Below are 21,620 nucleotides of genomic sequence, written 5' to 3' on the forward strand. Positions count from 1 at the left end.
TTTAACCCATTTCTTAAATGACTTGTTGGTATTTTATTGTTGAATTGTAGGAGCTCTTTATATATTCTGCATATCAATCTCTTATAAGATGTATGATTTGTGAATAATTTCTCCCATTCAATGGGCTGCCTTTTAACTCTGTTGATAGTGTCCTTTAATGCCCCATCCTTTCTTTTAAGGAACTGATTCACAGTTTCTTTCCAAAGGCCAAAATCCCCTGACTCATGCATGTGGCAATTCTTCTTAAAACACTCTCTGAATGTATTTTAGAATGACCTGGGAAATTAAATAAAAAGAAAGCCAGACTAATCACACTCTGTTCCTCCTGTTAAAAAAATGAAATTTAACTGAGTAGATTATAAACATCTTATTGGCTTTATTCAATGATTCATGAATTAAGTAGTGCCCCATCTAACAGAGAGAAAGGAGCTGTACAAAATCAAAGATTTTTACAGGCAGAAGGGAGCGGGGGACAAGGAAGTTTTACTAACAAAAAGCAGATGGGTTGTGGCAAGCTCGCCTTCCTTTTAGGGGCCAGGGAAGGCAAGGATATATCAGGCAGATGACCTCACTAGTGCTGATTAGGTAATTTCAGATTGACTGGTTTAAGATTCCCTTTCTGGGAGAGGCTTACCTGCAATCAAGTTAGGTACTAAGTCTTGGTTTGGTGACTTGCGGTTTAGCATAAGTGACTCCATTGGGGGTCTGTTGTCTTGTTTTTATCACTCTTTTTAACAGTTTCACAATTCTAAGGAAAATTCATATGAATGCGTAATATGAACTTCTTGAAAAGTGGTCAGGGAGATGGGAGGAGATGGGGAGAGTGGAAAAGGAGGCTTCATGGAGACAACATATAGCATTTACCAAGTACTTATTCTGTGCCAGGTACTGTTCTAAGCAATTTTAAATCCTCAAAACCATCCTATTATGTTGGCAGTAACATCATTTTACAGATGAAGAAACAGAGGCCCAAAGAGGTTAAATCACAGACTAACCTCTTGAGTCAGAAATTGAACCCTGGCCATGCAGCCCCAGAGGCTACTTTATTGATCACTATGTGACACTGTGTAGGCTTTGGAGTCGAAAGTATCCGCATTCAAACTCAAATGGGGAACAAGAACATGATTACAAACCCATTAGTAATCCGAGAGAAATTCAAACTAAATACATGATTTTACTTTATACTTACCAGCCATTTGAAAGTGGGACAACACCAAGTGTGGGTGGAGATCTGGGGCAATAGAAGCTCTCATGTGATTATGGGGGGAGTGTAGCCTGGTGCGGCCACTGCAGAAGAGATGGCAGTTCTTCAGCCAGTTAAGTATGTGTGTAGCCTATGACCTAGCGCTGTCACCTCAAGGTATACATTCCAGGGAAATTCTTACACTGGTCCATGGGGGAACATCTGGAAGGCTTTCCTCACAGCATCCTTTGTATAGAGAAGGGAATTGAAGGCAACCTAAGTGTCCATTGCCGGGGAATGGGTAAATAAAATGTAGATGCCCATGATGGAGGACCAGGCAGATGTTTGCATCAATGAACCAGGTGTCTGCACTTCAACATGGTTACATCGTAAAAGCAATGCTGAGTGGAAAAAAAATGATACACAGAATGAGGTCCATAGCCTAATTTACGTAAACCATGCCTTTTATGTAAATTTGAAATGAATAGGCATGAAAAATAACACTACATTTTCCGAGGATGCATAAAAGTCAAAGATATGTATTGAACGCACTAGAACTATCGTGGGGGATAGGACTGGAGAATGGTGATGAAGGAAAATAACATGCATTCAGATGGAAAAATAGATGAGAGAAGCATCTTACAAAATGGGGGTTAAAAAAAGGACCTATGCGTCTCAGTTCTAGCAAGTTATTTTTATGTGACTTTGCATAAGTCATTTCCTTCCTTGATACTTGTTTTTCTTATCTGGAAAATAGGAAGGTATTAGCCTTCACATCCTATGTCATGAAGGATGTCTGCAGAGAAAGTCAATGTGATAGAGTGGAAAGTCCATGGCCTTTGGACATGACCCAGCTGATCGCTGTGTGGCCTTGGGGAAGCACTTGCCTCTCTCAGCTTCTGTTTTAAATGAGACGATCTCAGGCCTCACTGAGAAGGGGACATTTGAGCAAGGTCTTGAAGGTGAGGGAGTGAGCCATCCATATAACTGGGGGGAAAGTAATTCAGGCAGAGGAAAGATTTCCATCCATAAGTAAGGACACGGCTTTCCTTCACAGTGCCTGCCACCCCGTCGGTGCTCAGCAGCTGTTGACTATTCACTCACCCCTTTCCCTCCTCTTGCAGAAATGTCAGGATTCAGGTGACCTTCTAGCTTCAGGGACAGTGACACCCTGGCTCCAGAAGTTCTTTGTAACACTGCGTTCACATATACCACCCACTGCAGGAGTGCCCTCCTTAACTGATCACTGGAGCCTCAGCTCAGAAAAAAGTCATTGCTGCTGGGGCCTCAGCCTGCATGGGGAACACAGGAGCCCTCAGACAGCAAGGTGGGGCCTTTACCAATTGCTATTCCCCTCAAGAGACCCCTATCCCAGCATACATCAAAGCTAGGACAGTGCCTAAAGGGGCTTGGGTGAGGGTACAGTCAAACAGGGAGAGGAAAGAAGGGAAGGGACCCATATTTACTAAGGCAGATCTGGGTTTGAATATTATTCTGCCACTTACTAGCTCATGTACCCTTACAAATCACTGAAGCCCTCTGAGCCTCAATTTCCCCATCTGTAAAATGGGCATGAAAAATATTAATTCTGTACAGTAGTTGTGAGGACTCAATGAGATAAGATTTGTGAAAGTGGCAAGCAAATATCTGGAGCTCACCAAAAAGTAGGCCCTTTCCTTCTGTACCAAGTACCTGGGAGGCAGCCACTGTCTTATTCAGTCAGCTCAGGTCCTTATTTATTTTATTGATTCCTGTGGGGACTGAATCACATACCTTTCAAGGAGTGTGTAAGGTTACAGTGAGATAGTAGAAATACTGGACCAAAATAGGTACTCCATAGGTATTTGTTGGATACCTAGATGGATGGGTGTATGGATGGATGGATGCATGGATGGATGGATGAATGGATGGATGGATGGATAGATGACTGGGTAGATGGGAGGATGGCTTGCTGGTAGGATATCAGGGGAAACATGATATGTATTACAGAAATACCAAGTATGCACAAAAAGCAAGTGTTTTAACAAGAGGGTTTTATTACATCTGTTTGTGGCCTCAGGTCTTAAGCACAGATATAACATAGATAAGTAAGAATAGGCACAAATGTGCCCAGTTCTAGTCAACAGTGACCTACACTTACTACTCTTGTGTTTGTGATTCATCTAGATGAGGTAAAGGGCCAGGTCTTGCTTGAGCCAATGTTCTCTAAGTGAGATCACTGGTCGTTCCCTGGGATTAAGAGCAAATGCAGGGCGAGGATTTCTTGATGTCCAACATCGTCGGAAATCCTGATTGGTGATGTTTCATTGAGAGAATTATAACTCAGCTTTTCCTATAATCCTGTCACCATTGCAAGAAGGGAGAGACACAAGTGCACTCCATGCTATGTAATTTCTGCAATAACGTAGCCCCTCTGAGTCCCACGTTCCTTTTAGCAAGATGAAGCAATTGGACCCTCCCAGCTCTAAAATGTTCTGATCCTCTGAAAATCCCTGACATCTTTTTTTTTTTTGAATATGGATGTAGAACTTTGGAAAAACATACATGAAATTCCTTCCTCGTCTTCCCTAGAGAGTCTTCTTAAACCCTTCACAATAAGTGCATGTGTATGTCCATATGTGCTTATGCTACACCCTGGGGAAGCAGGAAGCTTTGGAGATAGACAGAGCTCATCTCTAGGCCTCATGTGAGAAATGTGGATACACTGCTGATTAAGATTCAGCTCCTTCAACTATACTTCAATTAAAAAAAAAGATTCAGTTCCTGCCCCCAGGGTAGGAAAGAACACAATGAAATGGATAAACCCCAATAGTTATTAGGTTATAAAAAAGTTGCACTCTCCCAGACCTAAAATGCTGCTAGCTCAATTAACCAATCTGGAGGAATTCAGGAAGGCTGCCTGGAGGAGGTGTTCTGGGCTAGGTCAAAAAGAAGAGAAAGCATCTGAGAAGGTCACAACCAGGCAGAGGTCACAGGGGGAGTAAAGGTGGTTGAATTCAGAGTGGTGAGGCAACCATCAGGGCTGTAGCATGAGCTACAACCTAAAATACTCCCCCACCCCCACCCCCAGGCCTGGGTGGGAGTGAGATCCTGGGTTGTGTGTTGGGGCAACATTCTGAGAGGAGCAAGGGGGCAGTCACAAGTTACCATCTCGGAACTGCCTGTCTCTTTATTGAGCATTTACTGAATGCAGACCCCGTGCACTTTATATACGTCACAGCACGTTTCCTAAAATGTGCTGTGCAACTCATGGGGCATATGAGGTGACTGTAGACAGGACACCAAGAACATTTTGATTTTAATACTTATGTTTTATGTTTGTGTTTACCTTCTATGTGTGGCAGGTGGCATTTGTTTTCATTTACAATCCTTTTACATAGGTTTAAGTTTTAAAAAGTGACTCGATTTAGAGAAAAATACTTCTTAAGTAAACATATGGATGCTACATGGATACTGCAAAATTTATGAGGGGGGTACACAAATGGCTGAAATTTCAGAAACACTGCGCTTTAGCATGCAAGCATTTATCCCATTCAGAGCTCTTTTGGTTGCAAGTAATAGATGCTCAAATCAGCTTAACAAAATAAGAGAATGTATCCTAACAAGGGAATCTCACAAGGACCCAAAGGAAATGGTGCAGATGTTGAGCTTCAAGAAGGTCTGGGCCTGAAGGAAGGGAGCCAGCAGGCCCCTGGAAGCACGGCCCCCTCCTCTCTCCAGGCCCCTGCGGTTCCCTCTGGTCTCTGCTTTGCTCTGCACATCTCTGTCTTCTCTCTGAGCAAAGCCATTTTTCTCTATCATGTTCAGGCAGGTGCCCCCCCCCCACCCCGCCCCATCAGCCATACACATACCTTACACACACAGACATACACATGTAGACACACACACACACACAGCTCCAGAGTTCACATGTGTTCAGGTAAGTGGCCTTCAGAGCCTGAAAGAGCATCCCTGAATCTTGCTGCTTATTCCCAAGGGAGAACCTGACTGGCCCCACTAGAGCCAGACACTCACCTCTCATCCCTTCAGCTCCTATCAGAGGATCAGGGGGAACAAATTCTCAGCAAAAGGAAGAATCTGGGATGAGCACTCACCCTGACCAAGAGGTACCTGCTCCTCATAACAACTCTGTGAGGTAGGAAATTCAGCTCACAGTCCCTGGGCAGGAAGTGACAAAGCCACAGCTTGAACCTGGGTCTCTGTGAGACCAAAGTTCAAGTCTGCTGCACTATCCACCTAGTCACCATCTGCTAAGTCCAGCCCACAGCTACCATCCCAGACCCAAGCAGCTCTCTGGCCCACCAGGAGGCATTTATCAAAATCAGCCCAGTATGTGGGAAATAAGGATCCCAGCTTGGTAGGGACGCTGGCTGGAAAGGAGGACGATTTCTAGAAACTAGGGAAGATTCCTCCAAGCCCCTGGGTCAGAGGCTGCCAGGTTCATGTTGCAAGTGCTCAGGATGCAAGAGGAGGCTCAGGCATCTAGAGCTCCTCAAGAGAAGTTTTCCACTTCTCTTCTGCACCTGGAACTCAAAGTGCCTGACTGCCCTTAGGATTACAGTTGCTCCTCTCAGCTCCTGGAAGCAAAGTCAGAGGGGCCTCCCAGAAAGTGAGGTGGGGAGGGGAGCTGACACGCTACTCCCACTCTGCAGGCCTCACCCACTTGCAGGCACTTCTCGCCTAACTGTCTTTTCCCGTGGAAGCCTCTGGGCATCACAGTGGCGAGGATGGCCCCAATTTGGCTTTGAAGGGCCTTTGCCCACACACAGTGAGTGGCTGTCCTGCAGGAGTTACTTCATCAGGGTCCCTTGTTGAGACAGAAAGTAGATGTGGCAGTTGTGTCTCTCCCGCTGACCCAGTGCTGCCCCGGGCTTGAGGTGAGGCCTGTGCGGAAAGACACATCTGCCTCAGGAGACAGGCTCCCTGCCCTAGCTTCCGGTTTATGCATGGTTTATCTTCTCTGGTCACCATTCAGTACAGGTTGTGGCATGGCTCAGGAGAAGGTTGCACCAAGCCACTTCCCCTAAGAAGTGTCACAAAGACCTTGTGCCTTTGGGTGGAGACTGGGTGGTACCATCCTAGCTCCAAAAGTCTGTGCCAAAGATAGTGCCACACAGCCAGGGAAGCATCCCTTTCCCAAAACCTCTTCTCTGCCTTGTTAGTGATAAAGGGAGTGATTGCCTTACTCACTTGGGACTTTTGTCCTGGTAGGGTGAACGGGGTAGCTCAGGGTCTGCCCCCAAGGACAGCCCCTGGCCCCGACACTCCTTCCAGAGCTATCAGACTCAGGCGCTCAGGATGAGGTTACCAACAAAGGTTATTATGGCATGTGCCCAAAGGTGGCTGAAGGGACTCATTCAAGTTCTGGATTTCCCAGCAGTCTGGCTCTGCCAGCATCCCCACCTTGGTGAGGTAGCCTCCATACCCAATGGGCCACCAGTGCCCAGGGAGGAGGTGCCAGCGCCACAGCAGACACCCATTCCTCCCCCAGGTCAGTCCATGATATCCCTGGAGGATAACCCCCTAGGCCCCAAAAATCCAAGACTAATTTTTGACAGAATTGACAGGGACCTGTTTGAGCGGCATGACCACTTCAGTGCCAGTCTCCGTGGTGGCCCGGGAGCATTTCCGGCTGCTGCGCATACTGTAGAACTTCTCCGTGAGGTGCTTGCGGAACTTCTTGGTGAGGAAACAGTAGATGACAGGGTCTAAGACACAATTGGTACTAAGGAGGCAGAGAGTGACCTGATGTGCATCGTTAATAGACTGGTGGAAGTCGCTGTCCTGGAAGCCCAGCTCAGCCAGGGTCCAGGGAAGCTGCACAATGTGGTGGGGCACGAAGCAGATGATGAACACAGCAAGGACCGTGCAGACCATCCAGAGAGCCCGGTGTTTGACCTCTGCGTTGCGCTGCATCTGCACCTGCTGTGTGAGCAGCGTGCGGATGATGACCAGGTTGCAAAAGAGGATGATGAGGAAGACAAGGAAGAAGCTGAGCACGAGGAAGATGTGGATGCTGAGGACTGGGATGCTGCCCTTCTCGTAATGCTCAAAGCAGCGTGTGATGTTGCCCGAGCCGGTCTTGTTGGGCACCATATTGGTGGAGTCTAGGACGAAGAAGTAGGATGCAGCGGCCACAATGGCTACCCAGATGATCAGGGACAAAAGGATGCCACGCTTGCGAGTGGTGGCCTGAGCAGTCTTGATGGGCTGTGTCACCGCCTGGAAGCGGTTATAAGTGATGACAGCCAAGAAGGCCACTGAGCAGTAGGTATTAATGAAGAAGAAGCAGCCAGCCAGATTGCACAAGAATTCGGGAAGAATCCAGTCGCCATTGTGATGGTAGTAGATGATCCACAGGGGCAGGGTGACCAGGAAAAGCAGGTCAGCCATGGTGAGGTTCACCATGAAGATCTTTATCTCATTGAATTTCTTGGAAGGATACAGGCGGGCAAAGACCCACAGCACATAGCCATTGGCGATGACCCCCAGCACAAAGATGATGCTGTAAAAAATTGGGAAGAGGGTGTATCGGAACTCAGAGTCCACACGAGAGGAATCATTTGGCTCCATTGCTATGGACTGGAAGAGGTAGCTGGTCATAGGATCCTGCCTGTGCCTAGAAGACCACACAGAAATTCCCGTTAATGAAGGGCTAACAAGGGACTATTTTATTTACTCAGTTCCAAGACTCCCATTTTGCACACTTTAAACACTTTGAAATTGATGGCATTTTCCAATTAATCAGTAATTTTTTTTTCTTCCGACATAAAATAATGGCATGTTTTTTAAATGAATGGCCTCTGAGATTCAATAAAATCAGTGCCAGTTCAGTTTCTTTTCTCTTGTTCCATTTTAAAATATACTTTTTTATTCTTTAGCTTGTTTTGACTTAAAGTTTTAGATAATCTATTCCTGGTAATGAAATAGGTGAAAATTTATTTTAAAAATTTAAATTATAAAGTTGTTAATTTTTGACAAAATTTGAATATTTTTCTATTGATGAACTTTGAGATAAAATCTTTGTTGGTAAAATGTTCTATTTTTAAAAAAATAACTCATGTGCTCATACAAAATCTGGAAAATACAGAGATGTATATTAGGGTCACCTAGAGAATTAAATAGTAGCTAATTAGAAAGAGCGAGTTAGATCTAATTTATTGACATGGAAAGTTGTCCCTGGATAATATTGTTAAATAAAACAAAACAAAAAAGCTGGTATGACCCCATTATATATGTGTATATGATATAGAAAATGATCTAGAAAGATACACCTCAAAGCACTGATAGTGGTGAGTAACCTCTGGGAAGATGAGGTGGGCTTGGTGGGAAGTATATTTACTTTATATTTGTTTGTCTGTATAAACTTTTTAGGAGTGTGCATTGCTTTAGTAATTTTAAACTTTTAAATATAATTTTAAAAGAAAAGTATACAGTGGAGAAACCCAATAGACAATACTTTAACCAAGTAATCAAGAGTAGCACCATCGTTGGTAAGACATGTCAACATCGTGTAACCCTGGTACGATATACTGACAAGGACACAGCATCGCTTCTGTGGTATTCTTGCCAAAAATGCATAACCTCAATTTAGTCATCAGAAAACATTAGACAAACACAAATTGTGCAACATTCAACAAAATGATCAAAAGTATCAAGGTCACGAAAGACAGGTAAAAACTGAGGAACTATCGAAGATGAGAGGCTGTTAAGGAGACCCAGCACAACTAAGTGCAATGTGGGATCTTGAATTGTATCCGGAACACACAAATCGTTAGGGGAAAACTGGTGAAGTTCAAATAAAGTCTATAATTTAGATAATACTGTATCCATGTTCAGTTCCTGGTTTTGATCACTGTACTATGGTCTTATCAATTGAGAATGTTGGGTGAGGGGTACAAAATGAACTCTGTACTATTTTGCAACTTTTTTGAAGACCTAAAATTATTTCAAAAGAAAAGTTTGTTTCTTTTTTAAGTACGGTTGACCTTTGAACAACACAGGTTTGAACTGTGTGGGTCCACTTATACATGGATTTTTTAAAATTAAATACATACTACAACACAACACAGTCCATGGTTGGTTGAACCCATAGATGTGAAACCCCATAGAAAGAGAGCTGACTATAAAGTTATAAGCAGATTTTCAACTGCAGGGAGGGTGGCGCCCCTAACTTCTGCGTTGTTCAAGATTCAACTACATATTAAAGAAGAGTACAAGTAGCCATAATCGCACTACCCAAAATCTGGTTCATTTTCAACAGTTCTTTGCCCCCATCCACTGTCCATCAAAACCAGTTTCTCCCTTCCCTCCCCTCTTGTTCCTCCCACGATGTTGCCATCACATGAGCCTGGAAGCCCTTGTGATGTTTGTGTTGCAGCTGAGGGGGATGGGATGGCAAGAGTCTCAGTTGGGATCAAGCAAGGCTCATCATATATGATAGTACAGAGAAGAGAGCAGGGAACTGGCAGTGAGAAACATGGAAGACGATTGACACTTAGGAGCACCTCTTCTGGAGCCAAGCACCCTGCTCGGTGCTTCCACGAGCACTGCCTCCTTTGAGTCTCACAAAAGCCCTTTGAGATAGGAAGTGAAATCCCCATTTTACAGAATAGGAAACTGAGTATAGGGTGGTTATGTGACCTGCCCAAGGTCACACAGCAATAAGGGATGGAGCCAGGATCTCAAATCTAGCTCTGTGTTCATTTGTTCATTCACATTCATCCAGAAATATGTCTGAGCACCAACGGCGTGCCAGGCTCACTGCTAAACACAGGAGAGGCAGGAGGAACATGACAGGACCCTGCCCTCAAGGAACTTACAGTCTCGTGGGGGAGATAGACAAAAGCAATGTAAACAAACACAGCTGCCATGCAAAGAAAATGGGGTGCTGCTATGGAGAAGAAAAAGAGATCTACTTTGAAAGGAGGGGACATCTCCTTTGAGGCCTGAAAGAGGAGCCGAGGAAGAACGTTCCAGGCAGAGGGATCTGCACGCGTCTAGCACTGGGACAGCAAGAGCTTGGTAGGTTCCAGAAACTGGAGAAAAGGTCACCTGATGGCCCTTGCCCTGACCTCCGGGTGCCACTCCGCCCTCATCTCGTGCCATCTTCTCACCAGGCTCCAGCCAAAATGAACTTCCTAGGTGGGTCTTCAAACCCACCCAGAACTCTCCCGCTTCAGCCTGCACACATACCCATGCCACTGCCGTGAACATGCTTCCCTATCCACACCCCACTTCCATCTGGCCAACTCCAACTCATGCTTCAGACCTCAGCTGCATTTCATTTTTCAGGGAGGTCCTCAATGACTTCCAGGTCAGGTCAGGTTCCATCTCAAAGCTCCCTGTACTTCTTAAATCTTAGCATGACTAATCATAGTTATGTTTGTGTGCTGGTTTCACACTCTCCCACTTGACTGTGAGCACCAGGAGATCAAGGACCTTGTCTGTCTAATCACCACTATTTCCAGCATCATGAACCAATAAATAAAAGGAATGGGTAATAAGCCTTGTTAATTACACCCACCCCTTAGGGAGCCTCAGGACAGTGGGAACACTTGAAGAAGTCTATAGATACTTACAGATGAGTTTAAAGAAACCAGCGGCTGTAATTACAATTTTGTTGATTGAGAAAAATGTTGTTCTTTGCCCTGTTTAGTATGGTGGTGGTTTGTCTATGTTAATTAAATAATTATATGTTCCATTATTCCAAGAAATCGTAATTTCTTTAAAAACAAAAACTCACCCTCAAGTTGTGTTGTGAATTACATAGTTGATTTGAACTACATACTTTTATACTGCTTCCCCATCCACAACATTGCTAGCTTCTACTCAGCTGGGACCTTTTCCACTCCTAAAGGTGGCCCTGCCATCTGATCCCAAAAGTGTAGGATAATAATTCTCAAAGAGTGGTCCAGGTAAACGAGGGATGAGAGAGGTCTACCTCTGAAAACTTTCCGGGGATCCATGAGGTCAACATGATCATTATCGTAATACCAAGACATTATTTGCCTTCTTCACTGAGTTGACATTTGCGCTGACAGTACAAAAGGGTGAGCACAGGGGCTTCCTAGATGGCACAGTAGTTAAGAATCCGCCTGCCAATGCAGGGGACCCGGGTTCGATCCCTGCTCCAGGAAGATCCCACATGCCACGGAGCAACTAAGCCAGTGCGCCACAACTATTAAGCCTGCGCTTTAGAGCCTGTGAGCCACAACTACTGAGTCCACGTGCTGCAACTACTGAAGCCCACGCACCTAGAGCCCACGCTCCACAACAAGAGAAGCCACAGCAATGAGGAGCCCACGCACCACAGCGAAGAGGAGCCGCCACTCACTGCAACTAAAGAAAGCCCGCACAGAGCAACAAATTAAATAAATAAATTAACTAAAAAAAAAAAAAAATAGAACCTTTAAAAAAAAAAAAAGGTGAGCACAATTGCTGGCTCTTTAGCACCAATTAAGGTAGAGATGCCAAACTATCATAGGAGTCGTAGTCTCACAGCCATGCATTCAGCGGGGGGGAAAAAAAGCTAATTTCAAAATTTCACTTTAAAATGTGCTTGATAAAGCAAGGAAATTATTAATTTTATTAAATCGTAAGTACACATCTTTTTAATAATCTGTGTATCAGAATGGGAATTACAAATGAAACATTTCTGCTGCAAACTGGAGTTCAGTGTCTGCCTTCGGGAAAAGAACCAAAGCCATCATTTGAGTTGGGAACGAAGCTGTTTTTCGGGTCACCACTGTCACCTGAAACAATGACTGGCAAACTATGGTTTTTCAGAGACTTGGGTATCTGGCAGACTTTTTTCTCAAATATAGATAAAATGAATCTGCCACTTCAAGGAAAATAAACAATGGGTTTTTGCTGCCAATGATTAAAATTTGAAATTTCAAAAGAAAATTAGAATTTTTGGAAAATGTGTGTCTGCCAGCATGAGCTTGACAGCTTTGCAATATCTAAAGAATTTCCTGATGAGATTGGTAGTGATATTAATTAACACAGTTTTTTGATCTCTTATAATGAAAGGTCAATCTCTGGAAGACCTGTGTATCTCAGTGAACCAATATTTTCCAAATGAGGAAAGTGTGATGTTTCAAAATTACACAGAGGTGAAAAATTCAAAAGGCAGGATAGACCAATATATTGCCATGTTCACGAATGACAAAAAGTTCATTGATGTGATTCAGTATACATTGCAACTAACCTTTAAGAAACTACCATTTGAGGGGACTTCCTTGGTGGTGCAGTGGTTAAGAATCCTCCTGCCAATGCAGGGGACATGAGTTCGAGCCCTGGTCTGGGAAGATCCCACATGTGGTGGAGCAACAAAGTCTGAAGCCGGCGCACCACTCACCACAACTAGAGAAAGCCTGCGACCAGCAACGAATACCCAACGCAGCCAATAAATACATTAAAAAACAAAAGAAAGAAACTAGTATTTGTGGAGTTCCGATGCAGAATCAAAGAAGATTATCGCCAATTATCTGAAAAAGCCATTAAAATATTCCTCCCTTTACAAATACACATCTGTGTGAGGGCAGATTTTGTTCGTATACTTCAACCAAAACAACATATCACAATAGATTGAATGCGGAAGTGCATATGAGACTCCAGCTGTCTTCTATTAAACCCAACGTTAAAGAGATTGGCAGAAAATGTAAATCAATGTTACTCTTCTCCCTAAATTGTTTATGTTATGAAAACTTTAGTTATTCTCCACTGAAAACATTATTTATGGTAACATGAAATGAGTTTATTATTGGGTTTTATATTTAAACACAAAAATTTTTAGAATGTCTTAGTTTTAATTTTGAATAAGGTAAATATTGGTAGGTATACCCATGTATACAAAAGCTCTCTGGGATCATCAATAATTTTTAAGACTATAAAGAGATCCTGAGACCAGATAATTTGAAAATCAATGCTCCACAATCTCAGTTCACCACCCTCACCCCCACCCCCACGCCGTCCCTCCATTTCCTTTGAGCCTAAGATGCTCATTCAGCTGAGACTGGCCTTGTTTCTCTTTCATGCGGGACACTCATGCCTTAGGGGACCCCGTTCCTGGGGCCTGAGGGGCGGGGAGGCAGCCCATAGCTGGGCAGTGTGCGGCGCTCACTCTGGGTCTTTGAGGAAGTCACAACCCTATCCACCCCCCACCCCTAAGTCAGTCCTGTCCTCTTCTCGGGTTTAGGCTCCAGCTCAGAGGGGCAGGAACAACTGTCCCCCAGAAACTATCTTTCTCCAGGCAAAGGATTCCACCCAGGACATCTTCTTGGGCCCCCTATGCCACACCTGCCCAGGGCTGTTGAGAAAGTCTTCCCACCAGGACTAGGATTAGAATAAGGCTTATGAGGTGCTCACCTGGGTGCAAAAACCTCGGTAATCAAGGTGAATAATATTTTAATGCAATATTTTGGGGAATCAAAATCAGTATTACTGATTCTTCCTTTTGCCCCATGCTCTAATATGGCCCTGACTAGCACTATCATGATCCTGTCTTCATTTAAAATTTTAGTATTTTGTTCATCATGGATTTTGGGGGGTTTGGAGTTTGGGGGGCATTAATTGATTTTTTAAAAAAATCATCTCACCATGTGAATGGGGCACACACACGGAATAGTGCAACTCACTCATTCAGTCACTCATTCACGCCTTCATTGGACAAGCTCACTGCTGCTGGCCTGGGCAGAGTCCTGAGGCCTCCGAGAACAGACCTCATCTCTGTCCTTCAGCGGCTCACAGGCCATTTTGCAAGAGAGAGATTCAGAAATAGATAAGTGCTAAGTGTTATGATGGTGGAGGTTCTAGATGTCAGGCTCATTCCAAGTGGTGCCAGAGGCCCAGACTTTAGGGTCAGGAATGCCTCTTGCTTATGCTGAAGGAAGAGAAGGAGTTAGTCTGATGCAGCTGCGGGAGAGGAAGACGCCTGGAAGAGCAGGAGAAGAGGTGCCTTGTTCTTGGGGAACTTGAGATGTTTGGTTTGCCTGAAACTTAAAAGGCAGGTGGGGTGGTGGTGAGGAGAGACAGGACCTACAAAGTAAGCATCAGTCAAATGAAGTAGGGTCTTGAATACTAGGCTAAAGCAGTTTGTACTTGATTCTGCGGAAAATGGGGAGTCATTGAAGGAGGTAGAGTTTCGGGTTTATGGAAGATGGCTTTGACTGTTGTGTACAGAATGAACTGGAGGGGCCTCAGGTCAGAGGCAGGGAGATAGCAAAGAGAAAACCACAACTGTCCGGAGCACGGAAGGAAGTCTGGACCATGGCAGAGCGGATGTTTTGGTTGAAGTATATGGCTCTCACACAGATGTGTATTTGTAAAGGGAGGAATACTTTAATGGCTTTTTCAGATAATTGGTGATACTCTTCTTTGATTCCCCTCCGAGCTGGAGCCTAAAGCCAAGAAGAGCCATTCTCTCATGGCTGAGAGAATGATTTGGGAGATGTGATGGACAGAACTAAGTGATGCATGGGAAGGGGGCTGAAAGAAAGGGAGGAGACACAGACGGCCAGGTTTCTGGCCCAGATGACTGGAGCTCAGTGGTGTCTGTCTTCACGGAGATGACACTGAGGTGGAAGAGTGTAGGGGTGGGGAGCATGAACTCCGTGGGGGACATATCACAGGTAGAGTGCCTGAGAAACAGCCAGGAGGATCCAGGGTTAAATCCTGAAGAGCCCAACATGAAAAGAGAAGTCAGAGGAGGAGGGGAAACCTAGGAAGGAGGTAGGGGGAGGACGGTTAAGAGGTAAGAGGAGGACCAGGGGAGCTCCACTCTGGAGACTCCTCGGAAGCAAGTTTTGAGAGCATGGGAGGAAGTGGCCAACAGTGTGAAAAGCCACAGCGAGATCCAGTACTATGCAGACAGAAAAGTAAACAACACACAGGGTCACTCGGAAATCTATCTCCCATGATCAGAGGGAGAGCCGTTTCCTAACCATGAGGTGAGGAGTGTATGAGAGACAAGGAAGTGGAGTGTCAAATTCTCGTTCAAGAAACTGAGTTGAGGACTTCCTAAGTGGCGCAGTGGTTAAGAATCCGCCTGCCGATGCAGGGGACATGGCTCTGAGCCCTGGTCTGGGAGGATCCCACATGCCACAGAGCAACCACTGAGCCTGTGCTCTAGAGCCCGCGAGCCACAACTACTGAGCCCTCTTGCTGCAAGTACTGAAGCCCGAGAGCCTAGAGCTCTGCACAAGAGAAGCCACCGCAATGAGAAGCCTGAGCACCGCAACGAAGAGTAGCCCCCACTCTCCGCAACTACAGAAAGCCTGTGCGCAGCAACAAAAGCCCAACGCAGCCAATAAATAAAAATAAATAAATTTCAAAAAAAAAAGAGAAAGAAACTGAGCTGAGCAAATAAATGCTGTGTGTGGACCTTGTGTATATCCCGATTTAAACAAACTAACTCTAAAAAAAATATATTTGTTAGACAACTGGGAGAACTCAAACACAAAGTAGTTGGAAATGCTGGGAATTCCCTGGCAGTCCAGTAGTTAGGACTTGATGCTAGTGGGGGAACTAAAATTCTGCAAGCCACGTGTCGGGCCCTCCCCCCCCAAAAAAAAGAAAGAAAAAGAAATTGATGCTAATTTTGTGAGGCTGTGATCATGATATATTGGTTATATATTTTTAGATTTTTAATTCCTTATCTATTATGTATACATACTGAAGTCTTTATAGGTAGCATTCTACGATACCTCAGTTTTGCTTTAAAATATTCCAGGAAAAACATGCCTGTAGGTTAATCTCAACTGAGAAGCAGCTTCCCTGGAACCCAACCTGTGACAGTGTGTACTCAGGTCTGTCTGACCCCAGAGCCTCCCCAGCCCACACAGCCCACACAGGAGGCCCAGCAGGGGTGGACCTCTTCCTTCCAGATACAGGACCAGAATCAGTGCAGAGGTCTTGGGTGGAACCCCTGCCTTTGTCTGGATCCTCATCCTTGGCACCAGAGGCAGATCTACCATGAAGCCAATGAGGCTTAAGTTCAAGGCCCCTTCCTAGGCCTTATTCCTAATTGTATATTTATAATTTGTATATCTTTTATTTCAAGAAGGGCCCCCAAATTGTATAAGCTTCAGCATCCTACAAAACCTGTGTCTTCCCGTGGCTAAAATCTAAAAAGTGAGAAGGAACAAGTCAAGAGAAAATCTGGAAGAAGCATATTCCAGGCAAAGGGTATATCATGTGCAAAGGGCCTGCAGTGGGAATAAGTTCATCATATCCTGAGCTAAAAATAAATGTGTCACGTTCAAGGAACTGAAAGGTCAGTGTCCGCAGAGAAATGGGAAGAGTGACATGAGACCAGAGGGTAACAGACCCCAAATCACTCCTACGCCACGGTAAGGAGGCTGAATTTTATTCTTAAGCATCGAGGGGCCGCTGGACTATGTCCAGCACATGAGCAGCAGGATGTGACTCTCTCCGGCTGCTGGGCAGAGAATAGATGGTAGGGGACGAGAGTGGAAGCAGAGAGATTATTTCAGAGGCAAGAGATAGTGGCGACATGTACCAGAAAGTAGCATTTCCAATTCCCCTCTCCATCCCCAACACCCATCACAAGCTTGGCCAGAGTAGAAGCTTGATAAACATTTGTCTAGTGAACAAATATCTAGCAACCAACAAGACTGACTCTTGTGAGAGCTGCAGGAAGGTTGACCCAAGGAGATGGTGGAGGCCTGATCTCTCCAGTGACAAAAGAGCACCAGCGGCTGCCTGCTCCCCAGAGCAGCCTCCAGACAAGGCAGAGTGAACCCACCACAACCTCATTACTCAAATTGTGGTCCTTGCACCAGCAGCAGCAGCAGCAGCTGTGAGCTTGTTAGAAATGCAGAACCTGACTCTACCCAAGGCCTGCTGTTTCAGCATCTGTACTTTAACAAGATTCCCCAATGATTCACGTGCACATTGAATTTTGAGCAGCGCTACACCTCAACACATACTTGCCTGTTTTAACACCCATTGCCCAGGACCAAGTGTAAGCTCCTTTCCCACCTCATCTCCCACCAGCCTCTACTACAACTCGCCCTCTGTTCCAGCCACACTGAACTTCTGCTTCTCTAAAAACTATTTCTCCTCAAACCTCTGTGCGTTTGCACCGGCTGTGGCCCCTGCTCAGAATGCCTTTTGCCTATTGCTTCACTTAGCAAAATTTTCTTCATCTTTGAAGACCTAATCTGAAGCGTGCTTCCTCTGGGACACCTTCCCTGATTGCCCCAGGCAGAATAAGTTGCCTCCTTCTCTGGGTTGCCATGGTACTGGGCACATTCCTCAGCATAGCATCTGACACAGTATGTTGTAAATATTTATTTCTGTGGCTGTTTCCTCACCAGGCTGTGAGCTTCTTGAGGGCAGAGACTAGATTCTTTTTATCTTTTTACCCTCAGTGTCAGATGTTGGGGACTGAATGAATGAATGACCAAGCCTTGACAATTATTCACAGAAAACTGGCATGAAGGAAAGGTGTCCAGTCTCTCTGGGGGAAACACAGCAGGGTAGGGAAAAGGCCCCTGGAGTCAGAAAGACCTGGGTCCTTAACTGGCTCTGCCATTTACTTGCTGTGTGACCTTGGGCAAGTGACTTCACCTCTCTGAGCCTCAGTTTCTTCATCTGCAAAATCTTATAACCCAAACAATGCATCTAAGATAAGCATGTAAAGTAGCCACAAATGGCCAGACCTTCCTCTCACTATGGGCTCAGTCACTTAGAGCCAGTGGAGGGGACTATGGGTCACCAGTGACCCCAGGGACTCAAACCCACATATTGGCTTTCCTGCCAGATCCAGACAGGGTGTTGGGCTAACGCCAACAAAGCTTTCAACAGCTCAGCAAGGGAAGGAGCATTTGAAGGGAGAAGGAGGAGGTGACTCACACCACTCAACTTAGCACGTGGGCAGGGCTCCCTGACGGATCAAGGCCGGGCAGCAGGCCCAGGCCCAGCATTCAGCTGGGGGTGGGCTAGGGGGGCATAAATATTTATGGAGACAAGAAGAATTCTACCATCTGTATCTCCCACCCTCTGCCCTGCAGAGTATTCCGTCCCAACCCCCGCCGACTACCATTCCCATACTGTCTGCAAACAATCCCAGCCCCCACGGGACCTAGAGAAAGGGCTCCCATCCTCAGCTGGACAGTCAGAGGGGAGGGACCACTGAGATCTGGGCAGAAGGAATTATGTGCTGGTTATTTCCCCTGTGCGGACTGTTGGTTGGGTAGTTGGGTTTACCAGACTGACCCCTAACATTTGTGGGGCCATTTGGGGTCAAGAGTACGAATGTCTAAATATTTATAAGCTATAAATCGGTCATATCTCAGTTCTTGCACATTCCATGTATCAGCAGGTCCTTGCAGCCCGGCAAGCCAGGGAGTGTGGGAGGAGTATAGGCTCCAAGTGGGCACTCCCTTCTGGATCCAAGGCCTCCGTGCTCTGTTGGGGAGGGCATGACTAGAGGGGAGCCAGAGCCAGCCCACCTAAGCTCAGGGCACTGGGCATCATTTACTGATTAAATGAACAGACACGTCTTACCTATGACCATATTTCCTCCTCAAATCAGCCTTGCCAGGTGAGTTTTACAAAGTACCCATTTTTCCCAGGGAAGAAATTGAGATCAGAGAGGGAAACAGACTTGTCCACAGTCACACAGCTTGGAAGTAGCCAATGAGATTCTCAACTCCAAGGCCCATCCTGTCTCTCCCAGGCCAAGTGGTGGCCCCTGCTGGAAGCAAACCACTCCTTGGCCAACTCGTCCACTCACAGACCTGCCCTATGGCCTGAGAACAGGTGCTTTAGAGACTGCAAGGCCCCAGGAAGAGATGCCTTTGGCCTAGGGCCCTGCTTTTACCTTTGCTCCCCAAAGTGGGGAATTGAATGGGGCAAAGGAAGAGGTGGGTCTGCTCTGTATACGTCTCATTCCTGCCAGGCAGCACTGAAGTTGGAATCAAATCCTGATTCAAACATTAAACCCACCCCATGACTCTGAGTCTCTATCTCCTCATTGGTGCAATGAAGATTTTAAAATGGCCTAAGAGAAAAGGAAATTAAGAAAACAATCCCATTTATGATACCATCAAAAGGAATAAAATACTGGGCTTCCCTGGTGGCACAGTGGTTAAGAATCCACCTGCCAATGCAGGGGACATGGGTTTGAGCCCTGTTCGGGAAGATCCCGTATGCTGCGGATCAACTAAGCCCGTGTGCCACAACTACTAAGACTATGCACTGCAACTACTGAAGCCCACATGCCTAGATCCCATTCTCCGCAACAAGAGAAGCCACAACAATGAGAAACCGGTGCCCTGCAACGAAGAGTAGCCCCCGCTCACCACAACTAGCGAAAGCCCATGTGCAGCAATGAAGACCAAGCGCAGCCAATAAATAAATAAATAAATAAATAAATAAATAAATAAATAAACATTAAAATAAATCTTAAAAAAAAAAGAATAAAATAATTAGGAATAAACTTAACCAAGGAGGCAAAAGACTTGTACACTGAAAACTACAAAACAGGGACTTCCCTGGTGGCACAGTGGTTAAGAATCCTCCTGCCAATGCAGGGAACACAGGTTCCATTCCTGGTCCAGGAAATCCCACATGCCACACAGCCGCTAAACCTGTGTGCCACAACCACTAAGCCTGTGCACCTAGAGCCCATGCTCTGCAACAAAAGAAGCCACCACACTGAGAAGCCTGAGCACCACAATGAAGAGCAGCCCCCACTCGCCACAACTAGAGAAAGCCCGCACGTAGCAACGAAGACCCAACGCAGCCAAAAAAACATAAAGAAAAAAGAAAAAAAAGAAAACTACAACACACTGCTGAAAGGAATTAAAGAAGACACAAATAAATGGAAAGACACACTGTGTTAATGGATTGGAAGACAATATTGCTAAAATGTCCATACTACCCAAAGCAATCTACAGATTCAATGCCCTGTTAAAATTTTTTTGTAGAAATAGAAAAAAAAATCCCAAAATTCATAAGGAATCTTAAAGTATCCCCAATAGTCAAAACAATCTTGAGAAAGAAGAACAAAGCTGGAGGCCTCACACTTCCTGATTTTAAAACTTATTACAAAGTACAATAATCAAAACAGTGTGGTATTGGCATAAAGACAGATATACAGACCAAAGGAACAGAATAGAGAGCCCAGAAATGAATCCTCACATATATGGTCAAATGATCTTTGACACGGGTGCCAAGACTACACAATGAGGAAAGGACAGTCTCTTCAACAAACGATATTTGAAAAACTGGATATCCACACACAGAAACATGAAGATGGACCCTTATCTTAAACCACATATAAAAATTAACTCAAAATGGATAAAGACCTAAACATAAGACTGGAAACTTTTAATTTCATGACACTGAATGGGCAATGATTAGTTGGGTAAGATACCAAAAACATAGGTAACAAAAGCAAAATTAGACCTTTGGAAATATATCAAACTTTAAAACTTCTGTACAGCAAAGGAAACAACAGAGTAAAAGGCAACCTACAGAACTGTAGAAAATATTTGTAAATAATATATTGGATAAAGGGTTAATATCCAGAATATATAAAGAACTCTTAAGACAATAACAACAACAACAAAAATTAAAAGTGGGCAAAGGATTTGAAGAAACATTTTTCCAAAGACAAACAAATGGCCAACAGCATATGAAAAGATGGAGAAGGTTGGACTGAGAGTTTGGGATTAGCAGCTGCAAACTCATATATACAATGGATAAACAACAAGGTCCTCCTGTATAGCACAGGAAACTATATTCAATATCCTGTGATAAGCTATAATGGAAAATAATATGGAAAAGAATGTATATATATGTATAGCTGAATCACTGTGCTGTAGAGCAGAAATCAACACAACATTATAAATCAACCATACTTCAATAAAATAAGTTTTTTAAAAAATTGCCAAGAGGCAGGGGCAAATAAGCATGTGAAAGGACGCTCAACATCACTAATTATGAGGGAAATGCAAATCAAAACCACAATGAGACATCACCCATTAGGATGACCTCAATCGTAAAAGCAGAAAGTAAGTGTTAGTGAGGATGTGGAGAAATTGGAACACTTGTGCACTCACTGTCAGTGGGAATATAAAATAATGCAGCCACAATGGAAAACAGTATGGAGGTTCCTGAAAAAATTAAAACTAGAACTCCCATATGATCTAGAACTCTTATTCCTGGGTATATTTCCAAAAAAAAAAAAAGCAAAAGAAAAGAAAACAGGATCTTGAAGAAGTATTTGTATATCCATGTTCACAGCAGCACTAGTTACAATAGCCAGGAGGTAGAAGCAACCTAAATGTCCATCAACAGATGAACAGATGAACAAAATGTGGTATATAAGTATAATGCAATACTACGCAGCCTTTAAAAAGAAGGCAATCCTGTCCTATGCTACAACATGGATAAAACTTGA

The 21,620-nt window shown here is 44.6% G+C and overlaps 1 protein-coding gene across 8 annotated transcripts in view; it reads right to left on the minus strand.

The window, feature by feature from the left end:
* Window positions 1-380: 380 nt before the first annotated feature.
* The window catches only part of PTAFR (platelet activating factor receptor), a 49,007-nt gene continuing 27,767 nt past the window's right edge, over window positions 381-21,620 (minus strand). For all 8 annotated transcript variants that reach the window (XM_057702297.1, XM_057702322.1, XM_057702287.1 and 5 more), the window contains one exon: window positions 381-7,802. In XM_057702297.1, coding sequence (XP_057558280.1) covers window positions 6,728-7,802 — 1,075 coding nt within the window. In that variant the 3' untranslated portion in view covers window positions 381-6,727. The remainder of the gene's footprint in view (window positions 7,803-21,620) is intronic.

The sequence above is a fragment of the Hippopotamus amphibius genome, chromosome 1 (assembly GCF_030028045.1).
Source record: "Hippopotamus amphibius kiboko isolate mHipAmp2 chromosome 1, mHipAmp2.hap2, whole genome shotgun sequence".
Classification (NCBI taxonomy): Eukaryota; Metazoa; Chordata; class Mammalia; order Artiodactyla; family Hippopotamidae; genus Hippopotamus; species Hippopotamus amphibius.